At 42.2% G+C, this 22,386-nt stretch overlaps 1 protein-coding gene across 7 annotated transcripts in view; it reads left to right on the top strand.

The window, feature by feature from the left end:
• Positions 1 to 12,877, top strand: part of TRMT10A (tRNA methyltransferase 10A) — a 296,095-nt gene extending 283,218 nt beyond the window's left edge. Inside the window, exons 2-9 of one of the 7 annotated variants that reach the window (XM_061477740.1) lie at positions 1,569 to 1,645; positions 3,002 to 3,303; positions 4,307 to 4,469; positions 5,913 to 5,984; positions 6,438 to 6,512; positions 7,449 to 7,598; positions 8,814 to 8,919; positions 12,504 to 12,877. In XM_061477740.1, coding sequence (XP_061333724.1) covers positions 3,029 to 3,303; positions 4,307 to 4,469; positions 5,913 to 5,984; positions 6,438 to 6,512; positions 7,449 to 7,598; positions 8,814 to 8,919; positions 12,504 to 12,670 — 1,008 coding nt within the window. In that variant the 5' untranslated portion in view covers positions 1,569 to 1,645; positions 3,002 to 3,028 and the 3' untranslated portion in view covers positions 12,671 to 12,877. Of the gene's footprint in view, positions 1 to 1,496; positions 1,650 to 3,001; positions 3,304 to 4,306; positions 4,470 to 5,912; positions 5,985 to 6,437; positions 6,513 to 7,448; positions 7,599 to 8,813; positions 8,920 to 11,002; positions 12,263 to 12,503 lie in introns of those variants that run through there. The other 6 variants (XM_061477714.1, XM_061477706.1, XM_061477757.1 and 3 more) reach the window with 6 other exon arrangements.
• Positions 12,878 to 22,386: the final 9,509 nt, after the last annotated feature.

The raw sequence follows: 22,386 nt of genomic DNA, 5'->3' as shown, positions 1-22,386 counted from the left end.
AATAGACACTAGCAAAAGCAAATGCAAATCTAGCTATTTTTAAAGTAATGCAGGGAATAGGAATCACAAAGTAAATCAAATACTGGAGCAAATACTAAATACCAACAGCAGTTAAAGATCAGTGTCTTACTATAGAGACACCATAGTTTTGTGACTGTAACGCAGCCATAGTAAACCTGAAACCAGCACTAAAACTGAAAGGCTGTGTATATCTGGAACCAATGAAACTTGAGATAAACACTGATGCAGATGAAAAGGGTATTATGGTAGCACATACTCGTATGTTTGCTAACTTCATGTGCCTCACTAACCAGGCGCAAACAGATATCTACATATTTAGTCTGCCCAAAATACATTTTTCTCATATAATATAATCCCAGTCTCCAGAGCTCCTGTACCAGGGCAGCATTCTTTCATGAAGTCATCTGAAGGCAAAAGAACATCTCCCTTTGCTGAGTACTGACACCAGAGTTTAAAAAGTGAATTGGCAGTGGCCTTTAAAAATATGAAGCATGAACGCACATACCCCTTTTTAGGAGCCAGAGGGAACACGGCATTGCTGGGGGACCTTTGGAGCTAAAAATCTGCTCTCAGGAATGCCACCACTTAAAAATACTTCACTGGCCCCTGTGTGAACTCGGTAGTGTCATCAAAACCATCAGATAAAAATAAGGTTTTCTTTTCGCTCCTCTTAATCCCGTGGAGCCACCACAGCCAGAAGCAGGGGAGAAGCACAGCGTTCCTCATGACTCTCACTCATCAGGGGCACGAGGAAGGCTGTGGGGCCTGGCACAGGGTGTTTCAAAGCAGTCAGCTCTCCTGTGTACCTACCTGCCTGCAAGGACAGGCCCTGAAAGCCCCTAGAGCCTGACCACCTATGTCCACTGTCACTCACACCGCTGTCATGGCAGGGCAGCGTGGCAGGGCTGGCAGCAGCTGCCTCTGACAGCCAGCCTGTTACAAGCAGCAATCCCTGGCAGCGTTCAAGGCCAGGTTGAACGGGGGTTTGAGCAACCTGGTCTAGTGGAAAGTGTCCCTGCCCGCGGCAGGCGTGTTAGCACTGGGTGATCTTAAGGTCTCTTCCAACTCAAACTACTTTACATGATTCCATGAGGTAAAAATGAGAAGCCCACACAACACATGGCTAATCTGCATTTGTTATGGTTGTACCTTTTTAATTTTATTTGGCTGGAAGCTGTCCCACGTGAAAACAGAACTGGCTCAGCAAACAGCTGTCAGCGCAAACCCAAGGCGCCGAGCAGGACCGGGGCAAGAGCAACTCACTAGCTGCCTGCCTGCCTGCCTGCCTGCCTGCCTGCCTGCCTGCCTGCCTGCCTGCCTGCCTGCCTGCCTGCCTGCCTGCCTGCCTGCCTGCCTGCCTGCCTGCCTGCCTGCCTGCCTGCCTGCCTGCCTGCCCAGGCAGTGACGGGTCTCGCCACGGCTACCAGCCTCCCATGGGCCCCTGAGTGTCACCGTAGGCAGTGTCCGTGCCTCCCCCAGCGCTGGGGCACTGTCCATCACCGCCTCCCGTTGCTCGCCGGGATTTGTAGTCGTGGCTGAAGGGAAGGTGCGCGTGCGCGGCGATGGGCCGCGGTTGCTTTTCTTATTCTCCTTCTCTGCCTCTGGTTACCTGCCTGTCGGCCCTGTGGGTACGTTGCAGTCGCTTCCCTGTGCCGCCGCGCCTGCTACCCGTTGATGGTTGGGGACGGGCGGGGGGGAAGCGGGACTCGGGCTCGGCTGTTCCTCTGAGGGAAGGAGGGGAAGATGGCGGCTTCCACGCGACCTGGGGAGCGTGGTAACATCCCCTCCACACGCCCGGCTGTCGCTGCCGTCTGTGGCGGGGTCACGGCCCCCCCCTTCCCTCTCCCCGGCACTTGGGTTATGTTGAGTTACGAAGTACTCGGGCGCGTGAGCAAAAATAACGCGACTGTTTCTACATATATAACGCGCGTATACATGGATACGTGTGGGTATGTATATATATAGAGAGAGAGAGATGTGTGCGTGTCTATATATACACCCACAGCGGTATGTATAGAAGTCGGTCTGTGCAGGGCGTACATGCTGTCGTGGTGCTGATGCACCTGTGCCATGCGAGGCCTTGCCGTTTGGCACCCAAACCCATCCTCACTCCCTGGGCCTTACGGCTTAACACCCCCAGACATGGAAATCGGGGCATGTTAGCTAAAACACTTCTGGCTTTCCGGGGTTTTGTGTGTTTTCCAGCTCTTCTGTTACAGAAGAAGCCAGGGGATTTTTTTTTTTTGTTTTAATGCGTGTTGACTGTGGCTATAGTTCTTTAGTGAAGTAGTTATTTTTGGAAAACTATGTGGTTGGGGAGCTACCAGTATAAAAAATACCAATACTTGCTATTGGGAGGGAGATGGTATAGTTGTAATTGGTTCGAGCACAGAAAGTTTTGCTGAGTTAACAGTTTGGTGTGTTCATCCCTTTACTTGCTGTGTTTTGTCCACTCGCAGTGGCTGGCCAATGTCTTTGATTTCAGAAGAAATAAAAAATAATTCTGAAGGGGTATAGCTTGATCACAATTCTTCCCCCTCCCCCAAATGGCTTTAGTATCTTTGTATTTCTCTAACATGCTGCCACAGTTATATCACAAGAAGCCTCTTGATTTTTCTGTTTGTGTAGTTGAGATAGTTGTAGGCATAATAGCACTGTTGTTGTTTTTTCTTTTACATTTAATCCACTACGTTTCCCTACTTTTATGCAGTTGTGATTCACAAAGATTTTAATTGAAAACTTTTAAATAGGTGCAGATGTAGCAGGCAGAGTTTTAGATGTGATCTGAATATGGGTTATAATCTCTTTAGTATTTTATATGTTGCAGTTTACAGACACTAACCTAGTTTTAAAAAAAAACAGAAAAAGGCTATATCTTATTATTTTTTCTTTATTCAGGTTTATGGTACGTATAGAGGGATATTTGTTCTAGTTGAACTTCTTGTTAATAAAACTTGTGCTATTATTTTGGTTATTACAGAATCGACAAAGGAAAAGCTTGCTTTTAATGAAATATTTATCACTTGTTGAGAAATCAGTCAATAAACCTGTTCAGAACCTAATGTCATCAGAAACACCAATAGAAAGCCCAAAGGTGCCAACAGAAAATACTATGTCCCCTAAAGTTCCTGATGTGGAAGAAAAGATCAAGTCCAGTGGCAGTCCAGTAGAGAGACACGAGACAGGCTCAAACAAGGAAGAATGCCTTGAGCTCCTGTCCAAGAGGCAAAGGAAGAAGCTGTTGAAGCAGAAACAGTGGGAAGAACAGAAAGATCTACGGAGGTATGGTTTGCAAAATAGCTTTCCTAGGGTCATGTGTGGTTTGTAGTGCTAATAATAATGATGTGTCAGTAGAATTTGAGTGTAGATCGCTTTAGCAGACCAAGGCAGTTGAACCAGTTTTCTCCCACGCCACAGGTTTAAAGCAGTAGTCACAGGCTACTCCATCTGCATATGAAGAACTTATAAAGGTAAGCATCTTTTCTTCGTACTAGAGGTGTTCCTCAACTTGAAGAGGATATCAGGAGGGATTTAAACTTGCATGGTTTTGGTTCGTCAGAAGGGAGGAATAACTTGTGGCCCTGTTCCTTTCTGAATGCCCCTCTTTCCCTGGTGCTGTCAGACTTGGTGAATCTACAGAGACAGTGAATAAAACCAGATTTCTTCTGACACATGAAGTGCTGTGCTGTAAGTTATGTTGACTTACAATCTATTAAAATAGTTTTGGGAGATGCTGAGTTTCTAGTTTATCATGTTGAGAAAAAACATACCTGCAAATGGGCTGAGGTGGTTTATTCTTGTCCTGCTGAATGCAAAGTGCTCTTTCCCAAGAGAGTGGTTGTTGCTGTCTCTGAAATTTGATCTCCCAACTGCCTGCTCCCATCAGGGGAACAGGGGGAAGAAACAATTGCTTCAGAAGCCTTTGGAAAACTGTTCAGTGAAACAGGAGGTAAATTGCCTTCCACATTGTGATGCTGCAGTTTTGGCAATCTTTTTGGTTGTTTCTTTTATGAGACCTGACTGAAAGTACCCTTAAATCCATGAGACCCTCACTGTTGACTGAATTTGTGTCAAATGGCTGTAGGTATATACAGAACTTCACAAAGACAGGGTATGTGTTTCGTGCTGCGACCAGTCTAACACAAATGCAAGCAACAGGGTAAGTTTAAACCACCACAGTTGTGGGACAACCACCTTGATCATCGAAATGTGCATTTATGCGTGTGACACGTTCCTCATCAGATTTGGCTGTAGTTTTTGAAGATTGACGTGTTTGCTTATTTAGGCAGAAACGAAAAGAAAAACGCCAGAAGAGAAAACAAGAACGTCAGTCAAAGTTGGACTCCAGTAATGAAGGGAATGATAGAAAGCGTGTGCGAAGGGAAGTTGTTCCTAGTACACTTCGCCTCATTGTGGACTGCAGCTTTGATGACCTGATGGTACTAAAGGTAAAAGAAATTCACCCATCACATACAAGTGTTGAAAGATTCTTCAGTGACAGCATTGGTGCAATTGTGTTAGAGCACAAAACCTGGAGAGCAGCTTGCGGAGGATTGTTAGCATGTTTCAGATTCTGATGACTCCCAGACCTGTTTATGTCAGTTGCTGAATTTTTTAGGCTTCGAAATGTACCTCTGTGTAAGCTATGCTAATATGCAGCATCCTGTAAGAGTGCAGCCTTTGATTTCTGAGGTGGCTTTTTCCCCTCCCTGTTACCCTGAGCCCTTCTGCTGCTCTCAGGGGCTTCACTGCCCTGCAACCCTGCTTGAATTCAAGCATTTGCAAAGCCCATCTGGCTACTTGTTGAGTGTCCTGCAGCGCATGTGTAGTACTAACAGGGGCTCGTGCCACTCAACTCAGAATTTTGGGGAAGCTCCAGTTGGCATTTTGGAACTTGGTTCCCTGAGGAGCCCTTCAGCAATACCCTTGAGGAGACCAGAAGTCCCCCTTGATAGTCACAAAGAGGCTGACTAGGCACTTTCTACTGATCTTCATCATTTTAACATATGTTTTGTCAGGCCCCTCTTAGGCCTGATAGAAAAACTAGCACTTCTGCAGGTAGTCAGGAAGGGTGAAGTGTTGTAAGTGGAGATGGCTGTGGCCTTTAGCAGTGGGGTAAATTACATTCTTTCTCTAGTATCTATCACTACAATATTGCAGGTGTAGAAACTTGCAATATTGTAGTGATGAAGTCTAGTTTATTTGGAATCCTTTGGAGATATCAAAACGTTCTGAAAGCATTAGGTGAATCAAAGCAATATAATGATGGGTCATGTTAAAATGGGAATCTGTTACATTTACAAAACACTGCTTAGGGGCACTGAAAATAAAACTGTATATGTTCTTTACAAAACCCATAATTGACTAAGTTAAGTTGTCTGCATTTTAAATAGTTATAGTTAACTGTTGTCCAAATTATCAGGTTAAAATGCCAGCGTCAGCCACTAAATTATCTGCATTGTTCTGTGTTCTTCAGGTTAATTATGTAGGTTTACTTTTGTTAAATATAATCTATTATTAGGTTTATATTATTGGTGAGAGATGAGTATTGATTGTTACAGTGATAAATCTGCTTGATCCTTCAGGTTAATTTTGAGTATGTTGTTACATATAATTAAATCGCAGTGATGTTTGTTCGTTTTGTTTGTAAATCAACTACATGCATAAAGGTGTCTTAAGTACACTTTGTAGATGTGTGTGGTTTCTTGTCAGCATAACCTCTTCACAATGGCTGTTTTTTCTCTCAGGTTCTGATGTCTACACACTCTTAGAAGCCTCTTTTGCCAGTTAAAAGCTTCCTTTTTCTCTCTAGCTTCTGACTGGCTCATGGTAAAGCATTTTGTGGTGGTCTGTCTGAAGGGCTATGTAAAAACAAATTGTGTTGTATACAGGATGTTAAGAAGCTTCACAAGCAAATTCAGAGATGTTATGCAGAAAACCGCAAAGCATTTCATCCTGTGCAGGTATGTTTAAACAAACTGAGCTATTGCCCTGTAGAAAGCACATGAGAAAGGCAGCTGTGTCCTAAGTGGTGAGAGCTGTAGTAGAAAAAAGATATTGAAGCTGCCTCTTTTTAATAAGAAAATTACTTCTATTTTAGGAGATTAGTTTTCAACCCACATGTTATAAAAATCCCTGTGTATATTAAAAAGTATGTGCATGCAGATGAAGAATGTCATATACTGGATGCCACTAAGATTCTGTTGATGCTCAGTTTTATGTGGGATGGATTAAAAAAAAAAAAAAGACTGGTTTTTCTTTTAAATGTGTCAACAATTACGTGAATATCATCTTAGTACCATTTTCAGCTAAAATAATGAAGAGTTTTAGCTAATATTTAAGGGTAGGGTAAGTCTTGTGAAGGAACTACTGGCATGTTAACATTTCAGTATTTTGTGCCTCTGTTCTTTTCAAAGTTTTACTTGACCAGCCATGGGGGACAGTTGAAGAGCAACATGAATGAAAGTAACAAAGGATGGGTGAACTGGAAGGTGAATAATTGACTATTTCTGGAGAAAGAGAGAAAGAAGCGTTAATTATAATTGCTAACTAGGTTGATAGACTAAGCAAGACTACTTGATTTAGGCAGCTCTCACAGTTGTCTGTCTTGACAGTGCCCTTTTTTTCTTGGCAAACTAAGACACTGAAGCCCAAAGAAGTTGCGAATGCTCCATCCCTGGCAGTGTTCAAGGCCAGGTTGGACACAGCCTTGGGTGACATGGTCTTAGGGTGAGGTGTCCCTGCCCATGACGGGGGGTTGGAACTGGATGATCTTAAGGTCTTTTCCAATCCAAATCATTCTCTGGTTCTATGATGTGATTCTCTGTATGCACCTTTATTTCCATTATATTTCCCCTTAACACTGAAGTGTTCTTTAGAGCAATAGCTTGTCTTATGGACAAACTCATGTTGGCTTTCCTTGCGACTCCCTGTTAAACCAGTAACCAGTATTCCAACAACTTCAAATGAAGATGACTTTGCATAAATAAAAGCAGTTCTACTTTTAGTATGTCTTACATGATAGCTGCTTTGCAAAAACATAGCATAAATTACTGTTATCAAACAAGTAATGTTAATTAAGCATTAACTTCTGGTTTCACCTTTTTTAGAAAGGTGGACTTGAAAATTATTTGTCCCTAAGATAAATATGGTAACATTTGAAGGGAGTCACAAGAACTTAAAGATTTGTGTAGTTCTTTTGGGGTTTTGTAAAATTTCCTGGTGAGTTTTACAGTCAGTGCTGCAGGGACTGTGGATTATTTATGCGGAAATTAGTCTGCACTGTGCTACATACCTAAACATGAATGATGGATGTGAAATGACTGCATGCTTTTGGATTTCTATTTGCTAGTTCCATCCTGGATCTGTAAAGCTTGCCCGGGAATTCATCACTTAAATGTAACTTCTTTTTACTACCTTTTTTTGAGGATATTCAAATTAGAGCAGAGCACTATACTGAGCTAATAAAGAAAGAAGACCTAGTATATCTTACATCAGACTCCCCAGATGTTCTCAGTGAGCTTGATGAGAAGAAAGCCTATGTCATTGGAGGACTGGTGGATCACAACCACCACAAGGTAAACTGTGGGCCTCTTTCTTTACAGCTGTTTTTTGGGGGACGGGACGGGACACGGGAGGGGGGGGTGTTTGGGGTTGTTTGGTTTTTTTTTGCGCTTATTTGACATGAACATTGTTCATGTGTAAACTATCAACAATCAACAACAAGAAAGCATCTTCAAAAAAGGCTTGAAAAGTAATTTTGGAGAAATGGGAGAAAAAACCTTGTAGTGATAGAAGCAGCTTCTGTTCCAGAGCGCAGACATGCGGAGCTTTGTAGGGTTTTATCCATTTTAAATATAGGAATGGAATTAATAACACTGCTCAGCTTACTGAGGGCTGTATTTTCAGACAGAAGGGTTTGGTTTCTGTTCATGCACTTGTGTGTGTGCATGCACTTGTATGTGCATGTGCCCAAATATAGTTGAAGAGCAGCACTTGGATCTTGGATGTCCATTTTTAATAAGTTTGCTTGTCAGGAGGACTTAGCTAAGTAACATACATGCCTCGGGGATCTGATTCCGTACCTGTACGTGGGATAGTGCTGTGTGGACCTGGAATGTCATTGAGGATGCAGCTGGGAAGTTAAAGCACTGTTGCTGCTTTTTTTCAGACACTCCTATGTAATTTCTGGTGACATGTTTAATATTTCAATGTGATGCTAAAAAAAGGAATGGATCTTAAACCATACCAAATGATACTTCAACAGTTAATCCACAGTTAAAGGCTAGGAGCAAGTTGAAGCAGATCCTTTATGTAGTCATTATGGTATGAAGTGTTCACATAGTTTTCAAGGGGCTTTTTTGCCTGTCTTCGGCACAGGAGTTGCCAACCTTAAAAAAGGAAACAAAATTTCCTTATCCTTTACTCTTCCTCTGAAAAAATATCCAGTTACTGCAATATGAGTAACTTTGTACTTAAGCATAAATTTACCTTTAGAACCGGTTATAGCTGATGCATTCTGAAGCTGCAGCTGCTTGAACAAGTTTTACTTACAATTTTTCTGGCTATACATCACAATGTGACATATGTTCAAAGCAGTAAGTTTTCCAGAGGTAGCCCTTGAAGCAAATACTGTGTAACCAGGTTAAGTTACTTTTCATAAATACCTTCTAAAGCAAGGTCATGGCAGCACTGGCAAAACTCTTTCCAGAAAAATGGTACTTGTAGTAATCTGTATGGGCTGATCTGAAATGGTGATTCTCAGTCCAGTTCTTTTGGTGTCTTTCTCACAGGGAATTACTTACAAAAAGGCTGTAGAGCAGGGCATTGATCATGCACAGCTCCCCCTTGGAAACTTTGTCAAGATGAAGAGTCGGAAAGTGTTAGCTGTCAATCATGGTAAGTTTTAGATCACAATATAATGATGTTGTTATGGAATATACCTGGGATATTCAGAATTTGAACCCTCAAAATGTACACTGTAGCGCAGATGCCTAAATCTTATTTTATTGTGTTCATATTTCTTGAATCTACTTGCCTTTGGGATACAGAAACTGTCCTGGCCTTCAACTGTTTCAGATATGGTTAACGTAAAGGATGATGTCTTAGCCACTGTGCTTGCAAGTGTGCTTGCTATTCTGTTGACTAGTCCCATGAATAATTTTGGTATTCTTACCATCCTGGTCTTGTTGCCAGCCTTAATGTCTAAAATGTTGGAAACTATCTCATGTTTTTTATCACAGGAGAGGATAAATGTGATGTTTTCACCTCTTTGGAAACCTTCGTTCAGCAGTAACTGCTTAGGTACTTGTAGACTTGCCTCATCTCAGCAGTACTCCCATCTGCTGAGCTTTCATAACTATTTTTATCTGGTTTCCTGGTTCTGATTTAAAACCACATTTTAAACTGATTTAAAAGCATACAATTGCTTAACCAAGTCTTGAATCCCTCGCCTTTTAAACTTTCAGTTTTATCATTAGATTAGCTTTCAGCATCATTTAACATAAATACATGCAAAATGGAGCCTACTCAAACCTTTATGGAGATTTTTGTCATGGTGTCCAAGTCTTTATTTTGCCCCACTTTGGATTTTCTTATTTTCTCTTACCTTGCTTTATTTCAAGTTCATTTTATTATGTAACACGTTACTTGATGATAACTTTTTCTTAAAATGCCATTGATTGATGAGGTATGTATGTGCATGACAATAAAGATTATTTAAACATGAAGGAGAATATAGTGGAACATTGGAATTAAAAATTATCAAACCTCATGTATTTGTAAGAATTTACATGTTTCTAAAACCTGATCTTTAAATGTTGCTTTATATAGAGCAGAATAGGATTTTAAGTGTTATTCATCAAGAGTTATGATAGCTGTAGCTTTCTCCTGGAGTTTTTCTGCAAGAATCTTATACTGACCTCTAGTGTCAACAATTCTTGAGGTTGGGTTGTAGATGTTTGAGCACTGGGTATAATTTGAGTTAATTACACTGAGGCTTTCATTTATCTGCTTTATGGTCTTTTGCATGGTTTTTGTCCCGGAGATCTAGGCACCTGTTTTCACTGCAATTCAGTTGGCAAGGTTTCATTTTGAGTGAGCTTGTCTACCCTTGCCTTTCTAAAACATTTCAAATTACAGATGAAAGGCTCTTAATGCACAGACCCTTTTTAGATTATATATTATATTATGGCTATAAATATTATAGTGTTTTGCTCAAGATTTTGGGGCAGGAAAATGAACCCAAGTCCACCACCACCGAAAGCAGAGGTACCTTTTACTGTTGTAATTAAGGCTCTGGTGTATATTTGTAATCCTAATAGTTTACAACCTAAATCTAAAAGGACAGCTTTCAAGGGAGTGAGGCATGAGTGAGGTGGACAGAATCAAGCTGCTTCTCAAGTCCCATGTTACAAATTTTGTCTAGGTGAGAAGGATATTTGCACTGAGGTTTTTGCATTTTGCTGCTTTTGTAACTGTGTAAATTGCCCTTTCTCTTCTGATTTGGTTATTCTGGCCTCTGGGTTCCCACCTTCAGTGCAGAAGTTGAAGCTAGTACAGAGTACAGTGCAGGGCTCACCACATGAGACTATGGGACCTTCCAGGTCCCTATGGATTACTTCTGGTAGGTATGAAGTTGGAAAGTCTTGCAGAAGAAGAAACTGTCTCTGAGCTGCTGTGCCTATGAGGCACTTTAATTAAATGGACCCTCTGGTGGTGGGAGATTGACAGTCATTAACAGGTGAATTCACTTGTTGCTTTTTACTTACTGATTTATAATCCTTCTATCTTGGGATCAAGTCTTCATGTATTCCCACAGAAAATTCAGTGCCTGCATTGCCATGTTAAAATGGGATGAGGGACGTGTGTGTGTGTGTGTGTGTGTGTGTGTGTGTGTGTGAAATATTTGATGCTAGAAAACTGATGCATGGTAAGATGAAACATTTTCTTTTTTAACTTGATCTGGAATTCTAAGACTTAGACTGAGATCTGTGTAAAACACTGTACTGCAAAACAACTGCAAGTGCAGCTGAGAGCGCTTTTCTCCTGTTCAGGTTTGTATCCCAAGGCGACTACTTTGTAGTATATGTTCCCATATTGCTTCATTCACCTCTAGAATGATGTCCGCCAACTGTTCCCACTACCTTTTTCTGTCCTTGCAAAAGACTTTTGTTGCTGTTGCAGCCCATCATAGAAGCCTCCGTTCTCGTGTGGAAGCTGCTCTCTTTTGACCAATTCTGGTTTTACTATGCAGATAAAGGAAGTTCTAGAGCAAGGGCAAAGAAACATGCTCCTTATACTCCACTTGTCTCTTAAGCCACAAATGCTTTCTGTGTGAGGGGATATGAATATAGTCTTTTGAGAGCTCATACCTTCACAGTAAGTTTCAAGTGAATAACCTGTGTAGTAAAATGGCCAACTCTTCAATCTCCACGTCTCAGAGAGCAGCTGGCTGTCCAGTAAACCTGGTTTCAGGAAACCTCTAGTAAATAAGCCACTTTTCTGTAACTTGACTCTCATGAGTGCAAGATCCATGCTGCTTCTCCCTTTCTGCACACTGCCTAACCTCTGTAACTTTTTTCCCTTCTTAGCTCCTTTGATCCTTTCTCATATGCTGTCACTTAGCCTCAAGAATGCTTGTGCTGGGTGTATTTGTTGAAGTCAGCGTTCTCCAGTGGTGTTTAGCCCTGTTTCTACAGCCTCAAGCTTGAAGAGCCACCCCTCTGTTGCAGATTTGTCATCCAAGTCTGTCTGACTTACCAGCTGTACATAGGGCCACCTCCTGCCTTTCCTGCTGCTGCTGAGCCATAGGGTTTGAATACTCTCAATCTGTGTTGAGAGGGTTGTTTTTTTAGGTAGCCTAAGATTTTTCTAAGTAAGAATTTGCTGATAAATTTTGTATATAATGCAGTTTGGATCTATTGTCAATCAGGGAAAGTTTTGGTAGCTGAAACAGAAGGGGAGTGGACTGTATGGATAGCGTAATAGAAACAGCAAGAAAGGGTCACAGACTAAGAGACCAGTAAGGATTTTTGCTATAAGCTCAGCTAGAAATGAAGGAGAAAGCTGATTTATGGCAGGTTTTAGAAAGACTTCCAGCTGTCCATATGTTAGCAAGGGGACAAAGTCATTGCTAAAGTACATCCACAGCAGTATTCCTGTCAAGCATCAGAAAGCATTAGGCACTGGTAAGCCCTGAAGTACTCGGGGTGGCGGGAGGAGCAATTCTCTCTGACCCTGAGAGAAAAGAACTGCTATAGTAACTCTCTTAAAACCAGAGACTCAAAGTGTGCTTTGACTTTAGACTGCAGCAGTAGCAGAATTGTTTTGTATGCTTCTGCCTGTACTTCATCAGCTTTACTCTGAAGATGTCACAACCAAGTGCACATAAACCACTGTAAAGATGGATCTGAGGATGTGTTCCTGTCAGAATTTCACTTATGTCCCTGTAAAAGAGCTGATGGTCTTTCTTGATGTTGCAGTGTTTGAGATCATCCTTGCATACCTGGAGAAGAGAGACTGGAAGGAGGCGTTTTTCAGTGTCTTGCCACAGCGGAAAGGAGCTGTTCCTTTGGAAGAAGCCATTGATTCATCCAAACATACTCTGTCTGGAAAAGAAGATGAAGACAATGACTCGGAGAACAACTAGGCTTCAGAATGAGATGATGGGAAAGATGAGACGCTCAGTTCATGAGATAGAACCGGGACGTGAAGTAGTTACACTCTGAAGACTATCTCCTGCCCTCGTGAATTGTCTCAATGCTCTGTAGTTCCATAGTTGCCCCAGAGCTGTTTCAGGACACGAAGGGTGAAGATAAACTTCAATATGAATAGCTTTAAAAAAAGATTATAATAAATTAATGTCAAATGCAGGATTTGTTTCCCAAGGAAGCTATTTAAATTTTATTTTTTTTTAATATTTGTTTTATACATTCCAGGTTGGGTGTATTACCCAAGAGCATTAGTAGTTACTATTTTAATGTATTCATTCTCCTCTATTTCTGCTCTAAGTTTTCTTCAAAGCAGGGAATGACAAGCATTGCTGTGATCCCAAAACCTGCACCACTACTGCCTGTGGCAAAGTGTGCATGAGCACTCAAACAAGCATTACGGTTCTCCTGAGCATCTCAACAGACAAGCAACTGAACTGCCTTTGTCAGCAGAGCCATGCTCGTTCATGTGCCAGCTGTCAGGGGTGTCAGTGGATGAAATACAAGTGAGGTTAAGCCAATGCTGTGTACTTCAGCTAGAGTGGGATGAATGCCTGCATAAGTGCAAATCATGTGCCTTGGTTGGCACATGGTGCACATTGAGTGCACAATCACTTTTGATTACTTCTTGATTCTCTTGGCAAAATTATCACACAGCCTCAGAACAGTACCTGGAGCTGTGAACTCTTTCTTACAAGTCACTGACTCAGTTTCAGTGTACCTGTTTTATCATCTTATATGTATTGTATTGTTTGACAGCTATTTTTCCTTAAAAAAAAACCAACAAAGTCATAGACTCTCTTGGCTGGATGTTCTGATTTAACTTATTTCTAACTAATTCAAGTGCTTTTCTAAAATACTGAAATGGACACCTTAAATGTGTGGATTTACTTTGCCTCTGTGAACCTGCACAATCCCTTTGGGCTCTAGGGACTAGCCAGGCATCTGGAGGTTTTGAACAAGTTCAGCTTTCACTTAGGATGGCTGGAGAGTGTAAGAGCACATCGTTGTAACTGACCATCTTTGCTGGGCTGGAATCAGTGGGATGATCCAAGTATTACTTGGTTTGTATCCATGCTCATTTCTCCCTCTGTTACAGTTTTCAAATGGAGACCAGAAAGTGGGATGCCTACAGGTCCCTGTGGTCTGTAAAGGGTTGGCAACCAACTGGATATGATTTTATCCACTTAGTGCACTTCTCTCTATACTTTTTAAATAGCGGTAGAAAAGTTTTGTCTGGTTAAAGTATAGGTTGTGGTTTGTTGCTCAAGTCATATGGGTTTTTTGCTAAGCATTATGAAAATGTGATTGCTTTTGGTCCAGAAACTAGATCAGCTTTTTCATAAAAGCATTGCTGTTTTTATTTCTGTAACAAAAAGTGCAGCATAAGTGTACCCACCATCTATTACAGATTCTCTGATATAAATGTGTAAAGCAGTGAAATTACAAGGAGTTACATTTTTACAGCTGAGATGCTGCATGTTAATTCACATAGCACCTATTAAACCTAAGATTCTTCAGACTCTTAAGATCAGTGGCAGATGGGGTCAGGGAAGGTGACAGATGACACTTGCACAAGTTAAGTTTAGGATTGGGCAACATTTGTGTTGGGGAATGGCAAAGTTCATGCTGGAACAATAGGTTACTGTATCTGAGACACTTCCCAACATAAGTAACTTTAATTCTGATCCTGAGATTCACACGTTGAACATAACCTTGCTCTACCTTTGCTGCTAGGATGGGTGAAGTGACCTTGAGGGAGCTTTGATTTCAGAAATCTAGCAAATAGTAATAGATGCTTTGGGAACGGAAATGATCGAGTAGATGAAATTGATTGTAGCTATTGTTGCAAATTACCACCCTTTTTGCTCAAATGTATTTTCTCAATAACCTATCAGCTTCATGGAGGAGCCATGCTGTTGAAAGGCTATGTTAACATGGTTGCTTTCATTTTGATTCTGTTCAGTAGTGAGCCTCAGACGTAATTAAGTTTGTCAGGCTCAGCTAATGCAGGCTGATGCTGAGAGACGGCTGATGCTGAGAGACAGGGGGATTGGACTAGATGATCTTTCGAGGTCCCTTCCAATCTCTAGCATACTGTGATACTGTGACAGCTGATAAGAAACACTGAGGACAGAGGTTTATATACAATTGAAGCAACCTGATTATGACCCAAAAGCATTTGGTTGCAGCATGGTTTAGTTGAATTGCTTGAGGACTAAATACAATGAGCATAAAACTATTTTAACAGGGAGTCTGAAGAGATATCTTTATTATCTACATACTACCTATTACTATATGTGAAGGTGAGTGAGAGATGCTTCAGTGGCTCTGAAGGGGGTGGAGGTCCATGGAAAAGGGGCTATCTATTGTTTGGGCGTGGCTGTTGCGCAAGAGAGACTTCTGATAAGGTGGGAAGGTCTGTTGTTTCCACTGCATGCTTGCGGTTGTTTTTCTTCTCTGGGAGCAGTGTGTCTGCTTGCACTGGACCTCTTTTTCTCAGTGCTGAGAGGAGACATTCTTTCTCCCTTTCTGGAAAACATTTTGAAAAAGAAAGCTGTTACCAGGCTAGGCTTAGGATTATGCTGGACTGGTTTGGCTCTGTTCCATATGCAGCTAAGAGCACAGAAGCATATCTACTCTGTAGCAAAGAAGCCTCCCTGGACAACTCTGAACAGCAGAGACTGTAGCTTTGGAAGTTTCTTCTTCTTTACTCTGTAGACTATTCTTCACCCACTCCTCCAGTAGAATTATAAGCAACAGTAAATGCTTGTAGTATTAGATCTGGCAGGATGATAACATACTCTAGGACTGAGTTGTGTTGCCTCTGTGCGCTTCAGAAGGGACACAGAGCTGATAGTGGTGTTTCTTGGGAGTGCCAGTACTGTCGGGTTGCCCTAGCTCGGTAGAGGATGCCAAAGCAGGCATTGGTAGCTGAAAAAGTATGAGAGCCTTATTTATTCTGCAAAGAGGGATGGAGGGATGTTAGATGAAGGTGAATCCCAAAGGTCATTGGCATCATGCTTTCCACTTCTTTATGACTTACAGGAACAGATTTTAATGATGAGATTAAATCAGTATCTCTTGCTGATACGTTCCTTGTAGCAAGAGGCAGAGGCAGTTGCACACATGCCCCTCACCTGGCTGTATTTCTGAGTTGCACTCGTTAGAAGGAGATTTACATGAATCAAGAGAAACCCATGGATTTGCCACAAGAATAGAGGGTCTTTCCTATCAGCCCATAGAGATACTTAAATACAGGTTTTAAATATAGTTTCTCATTACCTGAATTCTGTGATTCTAATTTGGGTCCTGCTGCAAAGACAAATGTTAGAGCTTCTGAAGCTCTGCTGTTTGTGGACTAGTAGCCTAGATACGTGATATCTTAGCATTTTTCATTACTTACCCTGTTTCATGTTTAAACTTGCCACTGATTCTTTAGCCGACAACCTGAGTGAAAAAGAAAGAATGTCTAACTTTACAACTGGTATAAACTGTGCACTGCAAGATACAGGTTTTTCTCAAAGGGGAGTCAAGTGTTCCTGAAATCTTGTGATACTGGTGTAATGACTACATTTGTATCAAAGGCGTGTGGAGTTTGTTTGTAGTTAAGGGCATTTTTGATTAAGGCTGTGCACAACCTTATGCTATTGCATTTTTCATGGGAGGAGAAAACTAAAACCTGGCTATAGGTTTAGCTTATCCTTAATCCTAGCAACCTCACTGCAGATTTTACCTGGGCTCATTCTTATCCCCTTCTGGACCTCTCTGAAGAGGATGGAGAGACTCTAAGAGACTCTGGCTCTTCATGTTCTCTGCTCTAGCTTCCCTACAATTGAGTGTGTCAGTCAGTTCAGAATAAATCAAACTGAACGCAAAGTCTTTCTTTGAAATGTGAAGGTAGCAGAAATTTTATGGAAATTCCCACTTGCTGATCTGGATGCTTAGGGGTGAATTCAGTGCTTCCCTTGACTCATTTTCAAAGGACTTAAGGACATCAGCGAGACACCTTTTGTTGGCTTTCACCCTTCCCACAGCAGCCCAGAGCTACACTGGGAGAGGGAGTTTTTCTACCCTGAACCAAACCTGAGTGCACTGAGGTTTGAGTGACTAGTATCAGTGTACTGTCACCTTGCTGCTCAGCTCAGTGGTAGCTGGGCCAAGCAGACTTGGCTGGATCCTATTCTTTCCATCTCAGCACCCCCACTCAGTTCAGGCCTATGAGAGTTTCAGGGGTGCTTTTCAGGAAGGGGGTCAGGATATGTGCTTGTTATCTTTCTTAATTGACCTTGAAAACCAGGTTTGGATCTTGGCAAGTGAATCCTTGTGAAACATTTTTGTGAGTTTTGCAGCACCTGGAAGATGTACAGGATAGTTCCCATGAATGAAGAGAAGCTGATTCAGGGCAGTTTTTGCATGTGTTTAGCTCTAGCTGTGTGAGTGTGCAGGTTTACAGCTTTACAAAGTGCCTAGCCTAAGGCCTCCCATCAGATTTGCCACAGTGTGAGCTAACACCAATCTGCAAAAGGTGATGTTGAATGAGTGATATGTACACAGTGCTTGAGAGACACAGTAAGGGAATCCTAAGCAGTGTTTGCTACATAGAACACCCCCTGTGCGTGACGTGTAATATTTGCAGGCTAGATTTTAGAGAACAAGTTTCAGCCCATGAGTCAGCTGCATTGTTACCCCAGTGACTGCCAACAGCAACTTCCAGTTCAGGGAATGCAACTCCATAGTAAATGCTAAATACAAAAGTCAGTATGCTCTACACTGGAGTGGTGCGGGGAGGGAAATCTGACCAACAAAGTTCCATGCCATCCCCAAGAGGAGTAAAAATGCATAACATCATAGGAAGTTGTATACTGTATACAGTGCTCATGTCTTACATTTATTTCCTTCGCCAGGGATCTCTGATCAGAAGTCAGTGAGCTGCTGAACCACTGCTCTTCTTTTCTCTGTGTGTAGGCATCACCAATCTATTAAAGGCCCAGGAATCAAAATGTGGTTGGCATAAGGTAAGTGCATAGGGAAAGCAAAAGCGAGCTAACTGCTCTAAGAAACAGTAGTTTACTGAGTGTGGCTATATGGCACTGTCTGTGAGTTACTTTGCAGCCAAACCACAGTAAACAGTTTGAAGAACTGGGTTCTGAATGTATAAGTGAACAGTAAAAATAAAGCATAGCCTTTACTGTATGCCCAGCTCAGGAGTCAAAAGATCAACATTTCAGCAGATCCCCACCTCCCAGTTAAAATGCAAAAGTTGGGAGAAAAGCGGGTCTGTATTTTTAGCATCTTTACTGTAAAACGCCTTCGTGATGCTCTCTGCTGTCCGGCACCAGTCAGCAACACTTGCATTCCTTTTCCTCAAGAGTGCGCAATTCTCCTTGTGATAAACGTTTGGAATGGAATGCTAACTTAGCCCTCAGATCTTGTACAATCGCAAGAGAGGAGACGAGTAATTAGCAGACTAAAGAGTTATTGAAGAAAGATTCTTTTCTTTCAAAGCAGAGCTGCAAAGTGACAAAACTGTTGGCAGTAAGTATTCTAAAAAATCTTCATGTCGTGAGGGGAGGAGGCTTTTCATAGAATCATAGAATAATTAGGGTTGGAAAGGACCTTAAGATCATCTAGTTCCAACCCCCCTGCTGTGGGCAGGGACACCTCACACTAAACCATATCACCCAAGGTCTCGTCCAACCTGGTCTTGAACACTGCCAGGGATGGAGCATTCACAACCTCCCTGGGCAACCTATTGCAGTGCCTCACCACCCTAACAGGAAAGAACTTCTTCCTTATATCCAATCTAAACTTCCCCTGTTTAAGTTTTAACCCATTACCCCTTGTCCTATCACTACAGTCCCTAATGAAGAGTCCCTCTCCAGCATCCCTATAGGCCCCCTACAGATACTGGAAGGCTGCTATGAGGTCTCCACGCAGCTTTCTCTTCTCCAGGCTGAACAGCCCCAACTTTCTCAGCCTGTCTTCATACGGGAGGTGCTCCAGTCCCCTGATCATCTTCATGGGCCTTCTCTGTTCCAACAGTTCCATGTCCTTTTTGTGTTGAGGACACCAGAACTGCACACAATACTCCAGGTGAGGTCTCACAAGAGCAGAGTAGAGGGGCAGGATCACTTCCTTCGACCTGCTGGTCACGCTCCTTTTGATGCAGCCCAGGATACGGTTGGCTTTCTGGGCTGCGAGTGCACACTGAAGTTGGCTCACGTTCATTTTCTCATCCACCAACACCCCCAAGTCCTTCTCCGCAGGGCTGCTCTGAATCTCTTCTCTGCCCAACCTGTAACTGTGCCTGGGATTGCTCTGACCCAGCTGTAGGACCTTGTACTTGGCATAGTTAAACTTCATGAGGTTGGCATCAGCCCACCTCACAAGCGTGTCAAGGTCCCTCTGGATGGCATTCCTTCCCTCCTTCCTGTGCTTGCTTGTTGTATAATGTAATGGGTTGTCCCCAGCAGTTTGAAATAAAGTGAATTTTATTCCCATTTTCATTGGGTTTGATAATACTTCTTGCTAGCAAAACACAGTGACATGACAGAGCTGAAAGCAATACAGTTATAACTCAGTTATTACCCTACATGACACCATCTCCATTCTAAGCTCCCGTTCTTCACATCCTTCTTTTCGCTTCTGTGCTGTCCTTCCCAGCAGTCTGAGGCTGTCGACTCAGGTTACAGTGTTGAGAAGTGAGAGAGATACAGTGCTGAATTGGAGAGTTGTTTTAGGTGAAGAAATGTAACTCTAAATCCTTTCAGCAACATCAGCACATATTTCTGGAAATCAACATGCAGAGTGTTTTCTCAAGCTGAAAACCAGAAAGACCATAAGATACACTTTATGTTATATTGGGCCCTGGGGCATTTTTACCTATAAAAATGCACAAGCGATATTGAGAGATCTCTAGAGGACTGCATTTCTTTCCTTTTTGTTTTGCTTTTACTACCTCACATAGTACATTAGTGCAATTATTTGCTGAGATGTGTAATAATCTGAAGAAAATCTTGGAAGATGTATCTCATAGATGCATGCTTCTAGTGTGTAACCATTACTGCAGAATGTTCCTTACTGATGGAGTTACTGCCGATAATGATGGAATTAGTAGATGTCTAGTAAGCATATAATTTCTAAAAGCTATAAAGATGCAAGGGTAATTAGGAAGGAGAAACCTTGTGAGGTGTGGTGACTAACGCACATAAAAGGGAAGAAATAATTGCCTTCTAAATGTATGTTCATCGCCCTATGTTCTCCTTAGCTGGACCTGAGCTGTGATAATACAGCGCCCTAGTTGAGACCTCAGCACCTTCAACAGCTCAGGTTCCTCTCCTGCTGCTGTATAATAGGGCAGTTTGGTGCCTCTACTCACTTGCCATGGACTGTGGAGAGCCTAGATGACTTTGCATGAAATCATCAAGCTTTGTAAGGGAGGAGCTGACAGATGTGCTCCTTGTGATGGTCCCAGTTAGCACATGTGGTTGGTCAGCTTCTTGCTGGTGGAAGACTGTGGCCACTGGGTGTTCACTTGGATAGCTGTTTCTTACAACACAGGTCAGAGCATTGTTTATTCCTGTGCAAAAAACCAAAAGGATACAGTCTGTACTACGACAAGCAAATGCAGTTAACGTAGATCTCCAAGGAGAGTCTGTGCTGGAAGAATGGGAAACGACTAGCAAACCTGCAATTTTTATAATGCTACAGGCTTTATGAAATGGTGTGTAAACAGTGAAGAAAACGTGGCAGACTTGAATAGCTGGCCGAGGGCTGTAAGCAGTTACAGAGGACAGCATGATTAATCACTACCTGAACAGTGATGATGTTCCAGCTAAAATCTGGAGAGTGGCCAGGGAGGGTGAAGCACACTCTCTTAGCAATGCCAGTCATTCTTTGGCCTCTCTTAAAAAGCTTGTGGTTTTCAGTGAGAGTCGCAGCATTTCATGAACAACTGGAATCCTCCTTTCTTAGCCAGGGTAAAAAAGAATTTGATAAACCACCATTTTTGCATTAACCTGAGTCAAACTAGATTTAACACGGCAGAGAAGTAGCTGATGAAGATTTTCAGAATTTTGGCTCAAAAGAAATCCCAGGCAGTTGTCTTGGGTAAACAGTTTTAGTTGTACCTTGTAAAGTTTAGTGCTGCTAACCTTTATGTTACCACCCTGAGATGGTTCATTGCTGGGGACAGGTAAAGATGCTTAATGGATTGAAGTGAAGGTAACGGCTTTTCTTGGTGAGGTGCTTCTCTTAGAAACAGGAAATGGGAGCAGTGGGTACTTTTGGATCAAAACCACATTAGACTCACATTTCCTTTAATGATTGCTAGGGCTGTTGTCCAGGTTATCCTTGTGGTTCGTCAACAACTCTTTTACCTTTTATATGGCACGCCATCCTAGGATGAGGAATGTTTCTGGAGAAGTAATACTTTTCCCCTGAGGAGCTAAACTGAGAGTAGCACTGGTTGCCCTTCCACATGTTGTGGTTGAACTGAGGTTCACAAAATGACTTGAAATTGGTATTTGTTGCATAACGTTTCTTATTCTCTTGTGGAGTGTCTTTCTGCAGAGCAGGTTGGCTCTTCTGCTGATGGCTTGAGGCCAAATGCTGGAGATGAAGTAAAGAATGTGAACTCACAGAAAGTGAAATGTGGTGGAACCTTCAATTCCTATTTGTCTTGTTATTTTTACTTATTCCATATACAGTTTGGAGAAGCTGTAAACACAGGAGGATGGAAGCAAGCTACGTACTGCTCCACCACTAAGTGGCTACCTTGAGCAACCAATGCTGCTTGTGGGCACTTTCCATTTGCTTTAATTTCCTTGCAGTGCATACTCAAAATAGTGTATAAAGTAACTTGTAGGAGTACAAGATACTGACTTTTTTCTAGGGCTAATAATCCTACTTACGCTTTTATGTTAGCTCATGTCATTAAGTCCTTTGTTGCTTTTTCAGCAGTTCTCAGTCTGTAGCTGGAAAGCATGTAAGTGATGGTGTAAGGGGCAGGAAGGTCTACCTACCTGAGAAGCAGCACTGTAGAGGACCTTCTTTGCAGCAGGATGCTAGCTCCGCAGCACCTTTTTGCTAGCTGCCACAGGTAATGTACCCCTTGGAGCACGAATCTTTCCTTCAGAAAAGCCTTCAGCTGCGTGGGCAGCAACTCAGCTTGTCTGATCTCCTGAGCAGCTGTGGCTTCAGGATATGGGAGAGTCTAGAAACACTCCTGTTGACGCTGCTTGCCATGGCAGCAGCCCAGCCGTCCCTTTTGGGTGTCATTAGCAGAGGGAAGAGATTGTGTACCTTCAGCTCATCCTTTAAGTTTTTAGCACTCTTTCATTGAGAATATTCATCATCAAAAATAACCACTTTCCACAGAGAATTAATATTTGCATGCAGACACAGGAAAATAAGGCTGTGCACAGGGCTATAAAATCACCTGAGCTTGGTTATTGCCAGATATGTTTCCAATGGTGCTTTGCCCACAGAAGTGAGATTCCTACTACACTGAGGTTGCAACTCCAGTACACTTCTCAGGTCGCCTCAGAAATCCTTCAAGTTTTCAAGCATTATTATATCGACTCAGGCAGGATTATATAAACTCAGACATTATTATATTAACTCAGTCCCAGGATATTTTGTGTGCCTCAGT

Source organism: Pezoporus flaviventris, unplaced genomic scaffold, assembly GCF_033815535.1.
Source record: "Pezoporus flaviventris isolate CSIRO_AGI_PZ_B2104156 unplaced genomic scaffold, CSIRO_AGI_Pfla_v1 ptg000002l, whole genome shotgun sequence".
NCBI classification, from domain to species: Eukaryota; Metazoa; Chordata; class Aves; order Psittaciformes; family Psittacidae; genus Pezoporus; species Pezoporus flaviventris.
This window is presented reverse-complemented; position numbering and strand designations above follow the sequence as displayed.